Below are 19982 nucleotides of genomic sequence, written 5' to 3'. Positions count from 1 at the left end.
GACCACGCTGGGCTCAAAGATAGCAGCTCACCACACTTAATCTTCCCCTCCCACAGCAGGCCCCCTCAGCACTACCTACTACAGACCCTGTGGTAGGACAAGGAGGGATGTTGGTTGGTTGAATACATTTGTGTATTATAATACAACTTAATTAAGTCACCTTTAATTTAATAAGAGTTACAAACTCTTTAAATTACATGGGACAAAGGGTAAGGGTGCACCATGGTATTCATAAAACGTTTGGTCTACAATAGCATTATATTAAGTACTGGATGTAGTTTCTAAGTCATCTAGTTAAAGACCCTTACCCTTAGCTTATATTTATACACATTTAGTAATGATGCGGTTGACATGCTTTTAAAAGACACTTAAAAAGCCACAATGTTTGTAAGAGGGCATCCAACAAGTTTGTTAGGCCAAATATAGCCCTTATCAGCCACCACCGAATGAGTATGCAGTTCCCCAGAGCGGGCACTGAACGTAACAACACATGTGAAGTGTAACTGAATGTGTCAAGGAATGACAGATTAAGCCACAAAACCCACCAGCTGCAGGAAGACCATTGAGAAAAGGAGCTGTATCTCAGAGTGACCTCAGCTCACCCACTCACCGCGTCCTCTCAATCCTGGTTATCAAATCCGCTCAGTGTCATCATTGTCCACAAGGCGGAAATAAAAAAATGAAAAAAAAAGAAGAAGATGGGGATGAGGAGGTTAAGTGTCTGGTGAAGTAAAGAGAGAGCGAGAGGAAGACGCTCAGTGAGGATGGCCGAGAGAAACAGAGCAATGATCATAGTTTTTCTGCTCTGTGTCAATGCAGGTGAGCATACTGATAGCTTTTTATCCCATTATTCACATTTGGTGATTATCTAATATAATCTCTATTTTTTTTTTGTTATCTTTGTGTATCACTGAAAATTGGAGAAAGCGTGAAAAACCTCTGAAGATATTGACTGATGGATGTTCTTTCTATCCTCTCAGAAAAGAGAGCAGCAGAAAGCTACACTCTGGACGTGTGTGCCTCCTGCCACGCTAACGCCACATGTGACGACAAGTCAGACGGCTCTGGCAAAGTTTGTAACTGCAAGTACGGGTTTGTAGGAAATGGGAGAACCTTCTGTCAAGGTAGGAAAAAAAAACTTTTTTTTGTGCGTTCATTTAAAATGTGAAGCGAAATGAAGTCTTTTCCTTCTAACCTCTATTTTGTTCAAATGGGAAAAAGGATTTGCAATTAGAAACTGCAGTCTAAGAAAAATAGAAATAGAAATAATGACTTCCAAGTTTTAAAAGGGATTTTATCTAATGCTCTAATTCATATTTTGCAATAACAACAGATCAAACGTGTTATGTGAAAGGTGTTGCTCGTAGTGGCGAACCCACAGAGAATGATCAACCCCGATTTTAATGTTTTGGTTCAGTCTCACCACTCTCATCAGTATAGACTTGTGTGTGTAATGAAAACTGTACTTTTTCCGAAATGTTTGTCGCTTAAAAAAATTAATAAAATTAAACAATTCTTTTGTGGTCTTTTTCAATTTTTTTCTGGACAATTTTTCAAATGTTTCTGTCGCCTTTCTGGAGTTTTTTGTTTCAAATTTGTTGTTGCTTCTTTCGGAGTTTTTGTCAACTTTTCTAAGGTTTTTTGCTTTTTTTTTTAAGGTTTTTGTCGTCTTTTTTGAGGGTTTTTTTCCAAAGTTTTTGTCGCTTTTTCCAACATTTGTCGCATTTTGACTTTTTTCCGAGTTCTTTTTCCACAATTTTTTCTCGTTTTTTGTTGCTTTTTTCGTCATTTTTTTCCGACATTTTTATTAAATGTCTTTGTCGCTTTTTTCAATACATGCAGACCAGTGCATTGCCGTGTGTACTTCGTCCACAGCACCTGATGATGGCCCTAGATGAAAATTCAGGGGATTACTAAAGTCAGGAGTATTCATCCTCTGGGGACCATGAATGTCTGTACAAAATGGCATGGCAATCCATCCTATAGATAGACCTTTTTCACAGAAGATATTTTGACTTGTCAAAGCAAAATAAAACACAGGTGGAATAAATAACATTTCAACTCCTCTTCTATGTTGAAGAGCAATATATATTTTTTTCCTCCAGATAAAGATGAGTGTCAGATAGGAGCCAATAAAATCTGTGGGCAACACACCACCTGCCACAACACATATGGTAGCTACTACTGTACCTGCCTGGCTGGCTACAGCCCTTCTAACAACATGGCCATCTTCATCCCCAATGATGGAACCCACTGCCAGGGTGAGTTCAGGTTGGACCTGGGTTTCTTTTTTTACAGGGCTGTTAAAGGCATAAAATACAGAAAAGGAAATAGGCTAAAACGGTCACAGATAAGAAAACGTTGACCTCCCATGAGAAATTACGACACAAAGTTTGGACCTTTACCTGTAAAACAAGCTTTACTAAGTGGGTGACATTACTGTTTTATGTCACATGCTCATTTACCATTGCAGATATTGATGAGTGCAGGATCACAGGCCTGTGCGGAGAGGGAGGTCAGTGCAGGAATCTTGAGGGCAGTTTTGACTGCAGCTGCCAGCTGGGATATCAAGTCCACAACGGAGCGGAGCCCTTCCATCCTCACAGAGACAAAGCTTCCTGCAAAGGTAAAACTTACATGTGGCACAGTGAATCCTTAGGGTTAACTGTATCTGTGGATGGCTACATTACCTATAGGTCAGTAAGCCTATAATCAATGTTTTTTTTTTTTTGCACAAATAGGCTGATTTATATTTGCTAATAATATGTTGGATTTAAGGTAGTAAATTTTGAATTGCCCCTCGGGAACAAATAAAGTGTTTGAATTGAATTGATTTGCATTGAATGTTAACACATTTTGTTGAAAAATCTTTCCAAAAAATTAACAATAATTTGGTGGGTTCCACACAAATTGTACTCCAAAGATGCACCTGGAGTTAAAGGAAAATTCTGGTTGATTTCAACACGTAGCTCTGTTGTTTGTGGTCATGTAGTGCTGTCAGTAGCGAGAAAAACGAAAATAATTATAATATATATATATAATTAATTAAGAATTATGCTCCTGCTACAGTTCGCACCCAGGCGGCTGAAACGGGGCAGGTTTTAAACGTGCTTTTAGCCTCTTAACATGTTCGAGATGTCATTACAAGTGCCTTGTGAACTGATTCCTTCCGAGTGAACACAGTGAATATGACTGCAGTAGATGTGAAAGAAATGCATAAAAGTTGTGCTTATTCAGCCAGTGCACATGCCTCTGTTTAGTTCCGGTGTTCCGGTGAAGTCCACACAAGTCGATTGTCGAACTCATCTATTTACAACAAAACGCAAATGTACCTAAGCTAGGACAGACTCACGAAAGCCTGTTGTACATCCCAATGCTCCGAATTCTCCTTTAATTGCAAATACAGTCTGACTCAGCTCCGCTCCATTAAACATACAATATATAAATTTCTGCCACTAGGGGTCTCTCTCAACCGAAAACATGGATGTAAACACGGACTTTTGATGACGTCGTGAAGTTGCGTGTGATCATGGGAGTTGTTGTCTTCATTGTTACCGACTATTGCCTATTAAAATGCATCTGTTTACGGAGGAGTTAATTTATTAAGGTTTTATTCACGTTACGTTTAGTAACGTTTTTCATGTCATGTCATTCTAATGAAATAGCCGCAGTTTTCCCACATAATAGATTCTATATGTGGTGGTAGCTGACCGGTTAGCGAGTAAGCAAGCTAACAATAGCCAGCAGCTAAAACCACAATATCGCAATATATTTCAAATGTCAGTGTCACCTCTTGGATGTTTTCAGCACCGGTGTTTGTTGTTACGTAGTCTACATCCACGGCGTTCCACTTCCGGGATTGCTCAGTTGCCAACGGAAATTCCACCGGATTTCTCTTATTTAGGCCGGATATCGGTTGCCTTGGGCTTCCTTTGTGTTAGCATTTTAAACTCAGGTGGATTTATGAGGACTATGGTTAACTGCTCCTCAGATCTCTGCAGGATAAATCCAGACAGCTAGCTAGACTATCTGTCCAATCTGAGTTTTCTGTGGCACGACAAAAACAACCTTTGAACGTACACAGGCTATTTTGCAATGGCGCCGTTCCTCTGTACGCCGCTTAGCGCCGCCCAAGATGATTGTGATTGGTTTAAAGAAATGCTAATAAACCAGAGCACGTGTTTCTCCCATCCCAGAATGCTGTGTCGACTCACCAGACCCTCCTCCACAGCGCTGTGGAGGAAGGTCTGGCAATTTGAGACTACAGTAGTAGTCCGCCGCTGGGAGACTTACTTCGCCGGTGGGTGTCCGCTCTCATCCCGACTGAAGTCTCTTAGCGCCGGGGAGTGAGGCAGACGGACCAGAGTGCGATAGGTGCTAACTTAGCATTAGATTAAACGACTGCCCATACAGCTAATGTTACATGGTGAATTTCACATCGTGGGTTAGCCCATCACTGTTAACCATGGACAAAACAAAATAACTTTATGCGCGTGTTGAATGTTGTTGTAGCCTTCTAACGTTTTGGTATAACGTTACGGTAATATATACTAACAAATATAAATAATAATATATATAACATAGTTAGTCATTTTTATAATGCAGAAATATTACATAATGAATCTTTAATGCCAGTAGTGTGTGCCCCTCAGTTTGTTCCTGGCTAGTATAACAGTGCCTGCTAAATGTGAAATCCAGGAAGATGGTGTGGTCAGGGGGCGAACAGCTGCCTCTAATCTCGAGTTTTGCATGTTCTTGTCCCACTCAGTGGTTGACTGTGGCCCGCCTGCCTCAGTGGAGGACACAGTGCTGCTGTCAGTCACAGGGACCACATACAGCAGTGTGGCCATGTTTGTCTGTGATGAAGGCTTTGTGTGGAGGAGGGGAGACAACCGCTCTGTGTGTGGAGCTGACGGACTGTGGAGAGGACCCACCATGGTCTGTGAAGGTAACAAAACACACACACAAAACATAGTCTGCCTTTCTCCATAACCTCGTATTTCCCCTTATAGCATTATATAACTATTCAAGATCATTCATCAGCACATTGCAACTCTTGCTTTCTCTGCTCGTAGGTTCTTGTAACGTTTATGATCTAGAAGGGTGTGTTCTTTTGATTGTTTGACTTTTCAGGAGTTCCTAATAGTGCCAATTACATTTTTATAAGGTAAATGTGACACACATAGGGCTGGTAGATATGACCTCAAAGCTATAGCTCTATGAATTGGCCCATTCTTCTTGATAAATTGTATCATAATAAAAATGTATAATAAGTATTTTAACCATAAAATAATGTCTGTCTGTTGGTCAGTTCACCTGGAAATATCTGGATTGCCATGGGATGTTTTTTTTTTTTACTTTGATGTGCTCATTAAGTCATAAATATTCAATGCTATAGCAAAATACTATGGCTTCGAATATATATATATATATATATATATATATATATATTCAAAGCCAATGTTGCAGTGGCTTTTAGACAATAGGAGATTCCCAATATTGGTAATTCAATATATTGGGTTTATCATCCAGCCCCAGTAGGCAACATAACATAATGTAATACCAAATGTTTTCTGCGTCATTGGGAATTCACATACAGTGTTTATTATATCAATGTAACTACACTACTATTGCCTCATAAGTCACTCATATGCTGAAATATTGCTTTATCACAAAAAGAGTTCTAAAAGACATAAAGAATAGAGCTGCAATGATTAATCGATTAATCTTTTAGTTTTCTACTATTAATTTAATCGCCAACTATTTCGATTATCGGTTTGAGTAATTTTTTATTTTAAAAAAAAGTAAAAATTCTCTGATTCCAGCTTGTTAAATGTGAATATTTTCTAGTTGCATCACTCCTCTGTGACAGTAAACTGAATATCTTTGAGTTGTAGACAAAACAAGACATTTGAATGCCGTCATCTTGGACTTTCGACATTATTATTCGACACAAATCGACATTTTTCACCATTTTCTGACATTTTAGAGACCAAACAACCAATCGACAATGAAAATAGTTGTTAGTTGCAGCCCTAAAAAAGAGCCCATCAGCTGACCTCACAGTTACAACACCATGTAAGCAGTTGTCAGTGCCTATAAATAAAGGGCAAGCATGATAAATGTTTTTAATGTTTTTAAAACAGTAGGACTGTGGATTAGAGGGTGACACGGGAATCAGTTGTTGCTCTCATCCCATCCTGAGCCCACGAAAATACTCCCGTCATATCCTGATCACGTGACTGCCCGCCCCCGACCCCAAAAAATCCTGTCCTGCAAAATCCCGAGAGAAAGACTCCCGTATCCCGTCCCACTCCCGTTTCGTTCCCTATGTTGTCTAAAGTTATCAGACTCTGTTGCGGACTCTGTCGCGGACACGCGCTTCACACCGTCGAGCAGGCTCGCGCGCCACCTGGTGGAAAAGAGAGAAAGAATAAGACCTCGAAATTTAGGCTACACTGTACACGCATTACCTGCAGGCCTAGGCGATTTCATTACGTAATTCCTTACGGAGATCTTCTCACACTCGGAACACACATTTCTCCGTCCCGCTCCTGCCCGCTCCCGTTGATTTCTATGCTCTATTCTGTCCCTATCACGTTTCCAACAGTGAAATTGACTCCCGTCCCGAAAAAATTGTCACCCTCTACTGTGGATGTTGTTCTACATCACTTTAGAGCCAGTATGAACAGGACAAACAATTACAACAAGCAAAACCTGTTTAAATGCTCATATGGGCACCTGACTTATTGTTTTACGACAGACTTGAAACATAATGAACCTATCCTTTAAATATGATAATATAATGAATATCCCACTGATGACAGTGCAGCTTTTTTCCAGTGAGTTTTGAACCAGTTTCAGGAGCACAGGGATCATGAAAGTGATCGGCCGGACAGAGTTCCTGGAGATTTTCCAGTGAATACGGTTTCATGCAGCATGTCACTGCTTTGGCCCTCAGAGGTTGACTGTGGCTCTCCCCCTGCCCTCCCTCACTCTCACATGCTGTGGAATAAGAGGTCAAGCATGGGCACTGTGGTGCTTTATCAGTGTAACTCTGGATATCATAATGTTGGAAAGGGCAATGTATCCATCTGTACCGCTGCTGGACAGTGGGAGAGGCCGTCCGTTCTCTGTCAAGGTACAGTCACTATTTTATCCGATCATTTTAGAATTTTTAGAATATCAATGGTACTGAAAAGCAAATGTATGCACACAGATGTAGTTTCTTCTTTTTGCACTTTAACTTCCTTCAACACATGGATCCTGGTGTTCATGTTACATGCTTGTGGTGCATGTTATTCTTTGTAGAGACCCTGTGTGGAAATCCCCCTGTAATTGAATCCACTGAGCAGGTGTGGGACAGTAATTCAACTCCTGGCAGCACTGTGCTCTATGTTTGTAAAGAAGGCTTTTATAACCAAGGAGGAGATAATGTATCGATCTGTAATGAAAACGCTCAGTGGACCCCCCCAACTCTGTCGTGCCAAGGTAATTCAAACAATGACTGAAACCCCCTGAAATGGTTTTCTTTTCATACATGAAATGGTAGGGAATTATTTCTGTCATTTTCTGCCATGACTTATTGTGTAGCTAATTTTAGGAAAAATGACTTAATTACAGTAAAAATGTTTTACAAAACAAAATGACACCGGCCTTAACACACAGACAGATGTTGTCACATGTCCAGGGGCACGTTCAATCTCTACGGTTTCCCGGTTAAACAACATGTTTCCTTAGAACGGTGTGAAACGGTGTGCAACGGCTTTGAGAATGTTTTCTCTCGTTTCAGCTGTAAACCGTTTAAATCTGAGCATGCGCGACTCACATCTGCACTCGACTCACATCGGGCAGTGACACATACCTCAAAGCTCATTGAACACCGTTGCACACCGTTCAGAGGAAACATGTCGTAGCAAAACGGTATACCGTTTTGAGCTTGAACGTGCCCTATATCTCAAAGCTGTTGCACATCATTTCACACCGTTATGAGTAAAAATTCGGATTGTTCAATCCGGAAACCGTAGCAAAGTGGTGCGCACCGTTTTGAGATTGAACATGCCCCTGGTTTATTAGTCTGTGCATGGCCACACAGTCCTGAGAAGAGCTAATCAACATAGTGAAATCACCTGTGTGACTGTTCCATGACATGGATGTGCTGTGCAGAGATCCTTATGTGCACTTCCACTTCCACTCAAATTGCTAAGAATTAATTAGAAAAAAACGTGCATTTTATGCACTCGAAATGAATTGTATTTCTTTTATAGATTTTTTTATTCTGTGTAGAGAGGCGAAGTCCCTCCCCTCCCGGTGGACCACCATGGGACCTTAATTCGGATAAAATATGAATAGTAGTTAACGGGGAAAGACATATTATTTTTTTTATCCCGTTTGAATTGAGCCATGAATTACACACATGATGTTCGTCAGTTTAAAAGATAATTTTGCATGTCAAGAAGGTCTCAGTTTATTGTTAAACTGTTGAAGTATAAGACTGTAAAAACACGTCATTAGAAAGACTACACACTTCAAAGTTGCATGGATGATGTCTCATAGAAGCCAAATGTGTTTGGTAGCGGGATGTAACGTTACTCACACTAGCAGCAGATTTCGCTCATTCTTTCGCTTCTCTGCTGATAAAACTTCACTGGATAAAACACATCAGGTGCGATAACGTCACGTTTTGTGGAACAGCGCTAAGCTAGCTAGCTAGCTAGCGAGCAAGCCGAGCATCATGCAAGGTGATGTAAATTGTGTGAGACGAGAGATTTAGTTCACTGAGCGGTTTCACACAAAACTAAGTGGTCATACGACAAACCTACAACAAAATAAGACTTTCTTCAGTTGAAAAAATAGCTTTTAAATTGACGAACATCATATTTGTAATCCATGGCTCAATTCAAACGGGATCAAAAAATAATTTGTCTCTCCCCGTTCACTACCGTTCATATTTTTTCCAAATTAAGGTCCCATGAGGTCCACCGGAAGGGGAGGGATTTCGCCTCTCTATAACCAAGGGGGTAAGCTTCGCTTCAAAACTATAACCTCCTATGGCGCCATTTTGATGATTGCTATCAAACGATCACCCAACGTTAGCATTCCACTTTGACAGCGAATAACTTTACATCTGAAGCGTTTAAAAGCTTTTTTTGTCCATTGTTTATTTCTAAAGAAACACAACAATGTATAAAAGGCTCCATTACCTTGTATCTCACGTTATGGCTCCGTAGCAGACGTTTTTATAAAAATAGGCTAACGATTGTGTCATAACCACGTGACTTACTGTCGCATAGTAGAGGAATTACCGTACAGTACAGGAGAAGCTCGCAGGCAGTTTCGACTTACATTAGCTGTTTAAGTTTAATTACAAATGTTAACTAGCATTTTAGTTAGCAATAATTAGCCTGTGTCCATGTTATCTCCTTACATATACCTACGCTCTCCGTCTCTGCAAGATTGGGAAGATGAATGATTGAGATTTCTCTTGGCACAGCACCAGAAGACTTCCAACTTTCAGACAGGTTGCTCACATCACATTTACGTCGTTTCTCTCAGTTTGAGGCTGCTCAGTAACGCTCAGCCATCACCGGAAAAGTGCTTCTAATGGCCTTCACTGGTCTCCATCCAGAGCAACGGGATCTGTTGGTCCATTATATACTGTCTATGTCTATAACCCCTCTGTGTGCATCATTTCCTGTCCCAGAGATATTATGTGGGGATCCTCCTCTACTGCCCCATACTGGGCAAGTGTGGAACGGCAGCTCCACCCCTGGAAGCACAGTGACCTACTACTGTGAAATAGGATTTTATCACAATGAAGGAAATAACATATCATTGTGCACAGTTAATGGCTACTGGACAAAACCAAACATCTCATGCAAAGGTAACAACCTGCTCCAAATGACGTTAATGCCGTGGTTGGCATTATTTTCCATTTCTGGTGTCCAGAGTCAAATAATCACTGATTTTACTCAATTAAATATTGCAATTTCCATCCTTTTAGAGGTTCACTGTGGTGTGCCCCAACCCATCCCACATTCAATCATGCTGTGGGATAAAATCTCCACTGTGGGCTCTCAGGTTGTTTATCAGTGTAACTCTGGATATCGCAATGTTGGAGAGGGAAATGTATCAGTTTGTACTTCCAGTGGAGAATGGGATGAAGCCTCTCTGCTCTGTCAAGGTGACAAATACATTAGTCTACATAACAGAGTCTTGGGATGCCTGCCTCCATAGAAAGAAATAATGCAATCCTCTCAAATGTCAGCAATACATCATAATGTGCATGCTGTAATTGAACAGTATGAATGTTAGTCATTTAACTGCCATTCCACGCATTTATCCAGGATGTGTCCATTGTATCTAGAAACCTGTCTCATTGGTTTTAACATTTTAACATCTACAATGACTTGCTGTCTTTTTGTTGTAGAAATCAATTGTCAAGAGCCTGTTTTTAAACCTCATGCTAAAATGCTTTGGGACGGCACATCACACATTGGCAGTGTGGTGTATTACCAATGTGAGGAAGGATATAACACCAGGAGCCTGAGAAACTACTCAGTATGTGGAGAGAATGGACTGTGGGAGGATATTGATCTATGGTGTGAAGGTGCAACGTTTGATGACCGATATATTGATAAACCACTGTTTACTTTCAGAATATTTGTAGTTATTTGCACAAAATATTTAAAGCAATGGTTTGACTTTTTTTTTAAATACACTTATTTTCTTTCTTGCTGAGAGTTGATTGAGAAGATTGATAACACACAAGCATAAGTGTATTTCCCAAAATGTAAAACTGCTGCTTTAAAATATAGGTGTTGGTATATCACTATGCTTTGTAAATAGTTGAGATATGATGCTTATTTATTAATTTATTTGGATCCCCCCATTAGCTTCTACTGAGGTAGAAGCTACTCTTCCTGGGGTCCACACACAACAAAACATATGAACAACATATCAGACAAGACATAACGCAAATAAAAAGTTACAATAAAAACATCAAGACAAATAAAAGTCAAGTAAAAAAAAAAAACGTTAACATTGGGGTTGTTGTTAACATGTTTGTTTTTTTACTATGAATTTGCATATTCATTTCAGGAATTGTTATTTGCATATGAGGCACAACACGTATAATATGTACACAGAATATAAAGACTTTTTGTATCGCTTTTTAAATTGAATGTGACTTTTTCACATTTTCGTGAAAAAAGGAAGAGGCAGAAGCAGTGAGGATTAACTCATTTTACTTACTTTATTACATGTCCTCATTATGCTGCATCTCCTGTTCAGCTGTGATTTTTTTGTGATATATTGCATGCCTGTAAATAGCACACTGTGCTAATTCATGTCTGTGTGCAGAAATAAGCTGTGGCCCCCCACTAACCCTCCCCGATACTAACCTCCTGTGGGATCGCACCAGTAGACCGGGCAGTGTGGTGCTGTATGAGTGCATGGATGGATTTTACCAGGAGAGTGGAAATAATATTTCAACATGTTTACTATCAGGACAGTGGGGGGAAGTATCTGTAAAGTGCAAAGGTACAGTAATAATCTCTGTACAATGACATGTATATATCCATTCCTCTGTGGAAGAGTCATTGTTTGTGATTTACCAAACTATTTTAACATGTTATTGATATATTTTTGTTGATGCTTTGATTCATCTGGTAAATAACTGATGAATGCTCAGCTCTATATTTTTTCAGTTGTGGTCAGATGTTCCTTGCATATTCCTGCTTAGGCTCTAAGGTTTTAAGGTAAATTAAGGTGAATAATAACTTTCACATTGTCCAGAGTGATGCTGGTACATTTATTTCTGTGGGTCAATCCACTGCTGACTGAATGTTGAGGAAACAACATGTTGCATGAGATTTATTTGTATTTACTCAGCAATAGTTTTTACCCCCTGATGACTCAAACCCAAACAAAGATAGATATGTGTGGAATATATGGTATATAATCATGCTTATAAAGCCCTACAATACCTGCAATAATTTAGCTAACCAATCAGTGTCATTGTTTTCCTAGCCAAATGTGGTCCTGTTCCCTTCCTTGCCAAATCCGAGGTGGTGTGGCATAACAGGAGTGTTGTGATCCACCGCTGTGTGGATGGATATCACAGCTGGAGAGGCAGCAACGTCTCTGTGTGCAGCAGCTTTGGGGTGTGGCAGAGAGCTACACTGAGATGCATAGGTTAGTAAGAACACAGTGAATTCATATGTAATGTGATTAGAAACATCTGTAAAGGGGTGAATTAAAGGACCATAAAAGCAAAAGTTGCGGTTTATTAAGCCTTACAAAATAAAAGCATCTGGATAGATACGATTCTCGTGTGATGTTGCTTATTTGCATTGTGAACATACTGTATTTGTGAAGAGATTTGAAATATGACAAAAGGTGAAGATTTGGTGTACCATCACTCTCTTTTAATTCTCATATCTCTTACAGAAATTAAGCTAGCTATCAATCACCTATTATTCTCATTATGCTGCATCTCCTGTTTAGTTGTGATTCTTTGTGATATATTGCATGCCTGTAAATAGCACACAGTCTGTGCTAATTCATGTCTGTGTGCAGAAATAAGCTGTGGCCCCCCATCAACCCTCCCCAATACTAACCTCCTGTGGGATCGCACCAGTAGACCGGGCAGTGTGGTGCTGTATGAGTGCATGGATGGATTTTACCAGGAGAGTGGAAATAATATTTCAACATGTTTACTATCAGGACAGTGGGGGGAAGTATCTGTAAAGTGCAAAGGTACAGTAATAATCTATATAAAGATATGTGTGGAATATACATTATATAATCATGCTTATAAAGCCCCACAATACCTGCAATAATTTAGCTAACCAATCAGTGTCATTGTTTTCCTAGCCAAATGTGGTCCTGTTCCCTTCCTTGCCAAATCCGAGGTGGTGTGGCATAACAGGAGTGTTGTGATCCACCGCTGTGTGGATGGATATCACAGCTGGAGAGGCAGCAACGTCTCTGTGTGCAGCAGCTCTGGGGTGTGGCAGAGAGCTACACTGAGATGTATAGGTGAGTAAGAACACAGAAAGTTCATATAATGTGATTAGAAACATCTTTAAGGGGCAAACTGAAGGCCATAAAAGCGCCACTCCCCCCCCCATCCACCCCCACCCCCTCCAAAACACAAAAAAAACATCTATAAGTTGCGGTTTATTAAGCCTTACAAAATAAAAGCATCTGGATAGATATGATTCTCGTGTGATGTTGCTTATTTGCATTGTGAACATACTGTATTTGTGAAGAGATTTGAAATATGACAAAAGGTGAAGATTTGGTGTACCATCACTCTCTTTTAATTCCCAAATCTCTTACAGAAATTAAGCTAGCTGTCAATCACCTATTGTCCTCATTATGCTGTATCTCCTGTTCAGCTGTGATTTTTTGTGATATAGCCTAGTGCATGCCTTTAAATAGCACACAGTCTGTGCTAATTCATGTCTGTGTGCAGAAATAAGCTGTGGCCCCCCACTAACCCTCCCCGATACTAACCTCCTGTGGGATCACACCAGTAGACTGGGCAGTGTGGTGCTGTATGAGTGCATGGATGGATTTTACCAGGAGAGTGGAAATAATATTTCAACATGTTTACTATCAGGACAGTGGGGGGAAGTATCTGTAAAGTGCAAAGGTAGAGTAATAATCTCTGTACAATGACATGTATATATCTATTTTAATCATTGTGATTTCTAACATGTTATTGATATATTTTTGTTGATGCATTGATTCATCTGGTAAATAACTGATGAATGCTCAGCTCTATATTTTTTCAGTTGTGGTCAGATGTTCCTTGCATATTCCTGCTTAGGCTCTAAGGTTTTAAGGTAAATTAAGGTGAATAATAACTTTCACATTGTCCAGAGTGATGCTGGTACATTTATTTCTGTGGGTCAATCCACTGCTGACTGAATGTTGAGGAAACAACATGTTGCATGAGATTTATTTGTCTTTACTCAACAATAGTTTTTAACCCCCTGATGACTCAAACCCAAACAAAGATAGATATGTGTGGAATATTTTGTGCAATAATTTAGCTAACCAATCAGTGTCATTGTTTTCCTAGCCAAATGTGGTCCTGTTCCCTTCCTTGCCAAATCCGAGGTGGTGTGGCATAACAGGAGTGTTGTGATCCACCGCTGTGTGGATGGATATCACAGCTGGAGAGGCAGCAACGTCTCTGTGTGCAGCAGCTCTGGGGTGTGGCAGAGAGCTACACTGAGATGCATAGGTTAGTAAGAACACAGTGAATTCATATGTAATGTGATTAGCAACATACTGTATGTAAGATACGAAGCTCATTAGGCCTTACAAAATAAAAGCATCTGGATAGATATGATGCTTGTGTGATGTTACTGATTTGCATTGTGAACATATTTGTAAAGGGATTTGTAATATGACGGTGAAGATTTGGTGTACCATCGCTCTTTTAATTCCCATGTCTCTTACAGAAATCAAGCCAGCTGTCAATCACTTATTTGTCCTCAATGAAAAATGTCTGCACTGGAGAGCAGAGAAGTATGAGGAGGATACAGAAGTATACAAGGTAACAGGGGACTCGTCATCTTTCTTTCCCTGCATATACTGTTTATCTTACCTGTTTCTTGTATTTATTTATAGGAAATAGGTGCTTTCAATAATTAATAACCTTATTCTCTGGTTATATCTGAATGTGTAGGGATGCAACGATACACTCAACTCACGATTTGATACGATTCACGACGTTAAGTTCACAATACAATTTTCTCACGATTTATTTAACAGAATAAGCAGACAAATTACTGAAAAAAACATTCCTTTATTTAAATTTTAATTTATTTATATATATATATATATATATATATATATATATATATATATATATCAAACAAGTGAAATTAAAAGTAGATTACGCCCTAGGCCATTTAAAAATTGCATTGCGATTCATTATTTTATCTCAACCGGTTGTAATCTTTACTAGAGTGCGGATCGGGCCGCATTTTTCTGTCCGAGCCCGGCCCGCGTCCGACAGAGCAGTGACCGAACCCGGCCCAAGCCCGACAAGTATTAAGATATTTATGTCCGAGCCCGACATAGTTAAAATCTCGTTTTTCTCATACTAATGACACATACATTTGTTTGTGTGGAAAGCCCGCTTTTATTAAGCAACTGTAGGAAGGCATTCGGAAATGTCAACAGATGAGCGCATCAGCGCACACGGGGCAACAAGCGCACGTTAACACAGGCGCGCACCAACATAATAAGCTTTTTTTAATTGAAAATGTTCAATGCCTTATCGTGCTGATGTGACCGAGCCCGACCCGAACCCAAACATCATTTCTAAATATCTGTCCAAACCCGGCCTGGCTCGGTTTGGGTATCCATCCTCTAATCTTTACACATTTATGTCCATTTTTAACCGATTCACAATCTATCAGTACATCCCTAATGGACAGTTTATGCAATTACCCTTCCATTTTTTTTACCTTCATCTATGGAGTGTTTTGTGAACCTGACTGATGCCACATTCAATGTAACCATTCCAGGTGACATACATAGGATCCAGAGACTACCAGAGGTCCTTTCATGACAGAAGGAAGCAGTTTCTGAGCTCTAAGGCTGACCAGCTGGAACTCTGTCTGAACCTGCTTCCAGTCACAAACTACAGCATCTCCATCACTGCGGTGTCTTCCAGATTCACAGCCACCATCACCACAAACACCAGTTTACCAGGTATCATTACACAGCCAACTCTTACATTTACTCTACTCCAGTGGTGTAGTCTAATGTATTTTAGCGGGTATAGCTGAACCAGAATGGACATATTATAGTTGGTGGTCAGGGAAATTTTGAGGGTCACAGACTTTATTTCCGGCATTCTGATTATTTAGCCTATGCGAAGGAAAACACAGATGACAATTCAAAATATATCAAAAATATAATGGAAAGTATGTTGTTACGTGTCATTTGACATTTTAAAGTGGGTATAGGGAAATCCTGGAGCTTTCTTAGTGGGTATACTGTGTATACCTGCGTATCATGTACTATACCACTGCTCTACTCTGACAAAATGATTCCCTGCATCTAATTGTAATAAGCTTTCTGGAAATATTTAATTCTATTTAACGTGAGTCTTCTTTATACTGAGCATGATGAACATTTGACAGTGCCTCCAGCACCAGTTGTCGACTACAGAGAATTTGAGACTCCTATACCAACTCTGAGGCTACGCAGATCACCCAACACACTGGACCCAATAAGGTAACGACCAGGACATGTGACCACTCTTCTGTTCTGCTACGTCACAGGGGACACTAAAACCCTAAACAGAGATAAAACAGACAGTCATGTACCAGCACGCTTCAAATGACCTACTAATGTCCACATTTTATAATGCTGGTTGAAACTTTATAATTCCGCACAATATATTCAGATTGAGATTCCGTTATTGTCCATTAGATTTGCATGAAATGGAATGAATTGTCTTTGGCACTGGCATATAAGACAACACAACAATGCACAATAAATATGCCTCTAAAAATCTTAGAGTGACTGAGTGGCAGTAATAAAAGTGATGTGTGGATTGTTCTTACACTGGCATACATTTACATTGTACTTGCAGCCCATGAAGGCCTAGAATTTACTGTATTGTTACTTTTTTTTAAAACTAACTTTCAACGTAAAACGTATAATTTATAAAACGTTATAACAAATCTAGTTCACAACACATTTTGAACTCCTGGTAAAAAAAACAACAACTTTGCTACACTGAACATGCATGAACATCCAATTAGTCTCCATACAGTTTCCATAGCTAAACTCAATATCTCACTATTTCTACTGACATTCACTGTCACCCAAACAGCACAGAAAAGCAGTTATAAAAGGGCTAGACCTAAACCGATAAATCAGCCAGGTCGATATATCAGCTGATATTTCTGTAGCTTATTGCAGATACGTATATAGGTACTCGGGTTAAGTATATAGAAATTACAGCACAGAATGCCAAACTAGGTTTGAGGGGATTTGAAAGCAGTGTTTCTATTACATTGTTTGTCCACCAGAGGACACTGACAAGTTGATGTTTACTCTGTAAAATGTCCAGTTTAGTATGTATATCGGTCACAATTCTTTCAAAACAAATCTAAGAGATCCGTATCAAGATTGTTTTAGGTTTATCTTACTTGTCATGTCACTCCAAAAGAATTACTATCAGATTTTTTAACACCCAAATATCGATAACATTATCTGCTACAAAAAAAATCCAGTTGGTTGAGCTGAATCACATTCATGCAAGTACCATTTCACCTTTATGTTATGTTCAGGTGTTACGAATCTATTGTGTAAAGAAATGAATGTGTTAAAGCTATAGTGCATAGTTTCTGTCTCCCCCATGAGGAATTCAAAGTAATGACAACAAAACTGTCGATACAAGCCTGAAACGTGAATGCGCACCGCCCCCCCGCCCCCCCACCCCTCCTCCACACAGTTGCTAGTAGCCAAGGAGGACACGGAGGATTAAAAAAACACGATGGACTCTTCAGAAGAGAGTTTATGCGTGCCGGACGCCACAATCTTCTGAACACAGCCATACTGAGAAATACAGAGAGAGTTGTGTGGAGCTGATAGTCTTAATTAGCTTTGTAGCAACTCATTTGGCAATGGCTTGAATGTAACGGACGTTCATTAATATCAAAAAGTTACGCACTAAAGCTTTAACATATCTTTATTTGGTTTAGCATATGGCCATGATTTCTTTTTGTTCTTCATGTTGCAGTTTGTACCAGGTGTTTGTGCTTCCTGTAGAGGGGATTATGATGTTTGACTGTTCCTCTCCTGCGAGCTCAGACCCCTCAGGCAAAATACAGTCCTTCACAGAGTACATCACTGCTCAGATAGATGTCACACATGTCGGCACAGAGATGAACTTTACTGTGGGGGATGGACTCTACTATGGAGGCTTCTTTAATGCACCACTGGAGAATGGCAGGAACTATTACATCACCTTACGAGCCGTCAGTCAGTGGAAATCGGTGGGTGTACAATAAAGTATCAGTTTAAAGATGTTTTGACTTAGAAACTAGGGCTGCTCGATTATGGAAAAAAATCATAATCGCGATTATTTTGGTGAATGTTGAAATCGTCATTATTTTAACGAGATTACTTATTGACTTTTGGAAAGATGTTGCATTTATAGAACCAAAAAAACAGTGAAACAGTTCAACAAATCAACAGTGAAAACACCTACAACTGTGAAATTTCCCTTGATACTTTCTCCATTTATAAAAAAACAAACATTCAGAGCACAGGACAAAATAAGAGTGTATCTGCAAAACATAATGTGCAAAAAAATAGTTTTTCTCGACTACTCTGTTTTTGTGATCATTAGGAGCCGAAATCGCGATTAAATTGTTCATTAATTGCACAGCCCTAGTAGAAACTGCATCCGACTTTGCAGTTTACTTGTTAAAATACCTGAAAGTTTTTTTTTTCTCCTAGGCTTTAAAAAGTTCCTGTGTCCTGTGGGCTAAAGTAAGAGGTAATTCACTGGCCAAAATACCCAAATCCTTTAGTGTCAGTTTTAAAATGATGATTTTTGGATTGAGATTTATTTTGGGAAATTACATTTTGCCTATTTACAACATTTTGTAGTTAGAAAATAGAATATAAATAGAAAGTATTTTAAAATAGGGCTGCAACTAACGATTATTTACGATTTATTATTTTCATGGTTGATTAATCTGTCAATTACTTTACTCAATTATTCGGTTAGTTGTTAGGTATGAATATGGAGCGTCTACCCCAGTTCATGCGAATGCAAATGTAAAATTTCAAGCCAAAAGGAATACTTGGAATTGATGGTGGTGGTAAATATTCATGAAAAAGGACAAGTTTGTGAACGGGCAACACAGATTTTGATAATGAACAACTAAACATGTTACACACTGGGCCTTTAAAACTTTTTTTCATAAAAAATGACTCAAACCGTTTGATTATCTAAGTAGTTGCCGATTAATTTAATAGCTGACAACTCATCGATTATTCGATTCATCTTTGCAGCTCTATTTAAAAATGCACTTTAAAATGCAAAAACAAGCAGATGTAGAAAGTGGTTGCCAGTTATTCACACAGCTGTTCCTTGTTCCAGGTACATCCTATGTTCTGAGGGTTTCATCTCTGTCTGCTGCTGCAACAATAGGACTGGTTGCCTTCATCATTTTGGTTGGATACAGTTTCACCTGGTATAGAAGATGGTACAATTCAGCATATTACCCACCCTGTTAATATCATTTTACACATAAAACAACGCTATATTAATTAGTGTCTAAAGTGATTCTAGTGTTTCTGGAATTTTCAAAGATGAAATACATACATTTCAGTGGATAATTCAGTTTTTATAGTATTGTTACGTTTTATTGAACCATTAACATAATAGTTATTAATTGTAACCACAACTTGCAAATTAAATATTCCTTTTAGTTATGTTACTGGTGACAAAATCAAGTGATCCTGCATAGGGGTGCACCGATCCGATATTAAGATCCGATATCGGTCCCGATATTGACAAAATAGCTGGATCGGGGGTCGGAAAAATTAACAGATCCCTGGGCCGATCCAGTTTTGTTTTGTTTTTTTTCCCTCTGTCGCACATGTGTCGCATGCTGGAAGAGTTGAGTGTACAAATAAATAAGAATTCAATACATTACATCTATGTTATTTTGTCTTAGTTAGGAAAGTAATGTTTAGTTAGGAAAGTCTGGTGCCTTTAGTCTCTTCCACATGGTGGAAGGAAGGTATAAGGTGGAAGGTATACAGTGTATTATTAATTCAACAACGGTATCGGATCGGTATCGGGTATCGACAGATACACAAAGCCCAGGCATCGGTATCAGTATCAGGACTGAAAAAATTAGATCGGTGCATCCCTAATCCTGCATATAGTGAATAAGCCTTTTAGTTATATTTCACTATGAATG

General features: G+C 39.2%; 1 protein-coding gene across 5 annotated transcripts; it reads left to right on the top strand.

Annotated features, from left to right (window-relative positions):
- Positions 1-484: 484 nt before the first annotated feature.
- On the top strand, positions 485-19578 carry susd1 (sushi domain containing 1). Of its 5 annotated transcripts, XM_031300624.2 has the most exons (22): positions 487-819; positions 981-1124; positions 2106-2261; positions 2474-2626; positions 4769-4948; positions 6962-7141; positions 7312-7491; positions 9704-9883; positions 10004-10183; positions 10430-10609; positions 11362-11541; positions 12031-12195; positions 12580-12759; positions 12877-13041; positions 13481-13660; positions 14093-14257; positions 14478-14572; positions 15552-15738; positions 16173-16266; positions 17783-18038; positions 18505-18544; positions 19154-19578. In XM_031300624.2, the coding sequence occupies exons 1-22, from the start codon at positions 765-767 to the stop codon at positions 19288-19290; spliced, it is 3432 nt and encodes a 1143-aa protein (XP_031156484.1). In that variant the 5' UTR covers positions 487-764; the 3' UTR covers positions 19291-19578. The 5 variants fall into 5 exon arrangements, with proteins under 5 accessions (XP_035851015.1, XP_031156484.1, XP_035851018.1 ...); XM_035995122.1 differs by having other exon boundaries at positions 485-819; positions 990-1124; positions 9704-10183; XM_035995125.1 differs by lacking the exon at positions 11362-11541 and having other exon boundaries at positions 9704-10183.
- Positions 19579-19982: the final 404 nt, after the last annotated feature.

Source organism: Sander lucioperca, chromosome 2 (genome assembly GCF_008315115.2).
Source record: "Sander lucioperca isolate FBNREF2018 chromosome 2, SLUC_FBN_1.2, whole genome shotgun sequence".
Lineage (NCBI taxonomy): Eukaryota > Metazoa > Chordata > Actinopteri > Perciformes > Percidae > Sander > Sander lucioperca.
Note: the sequence above shows the minus strand (reverse complement) of the source record. Positions and strands in the feature narration are given on the sequence as shown.

Bases quoted from the DNA above. Each gene is read 5' to 3' on its own strand.
- susd1 (XM_035995122.1), top strand. From the start codon at position 765: ATGGCCGAGAGAAACAGAGCAATGATCATAGTTTTTCTGCTCTGTGTC. The intron at 820-989 runs GTGAGCATACTG...CAGAAAAGAGAG, and splicing joins TCTGCTCTGTGTCAATGCAG to CAGCAGAAAGCTACACTCTG. The intron at 2,627-4,768 runs GTAAAACTTACA...TGTCCCACTCAG, and splicing joins AGACAAAGCTTCCTGCAAAG to TGGTTGACTGTGGCCCGCCT.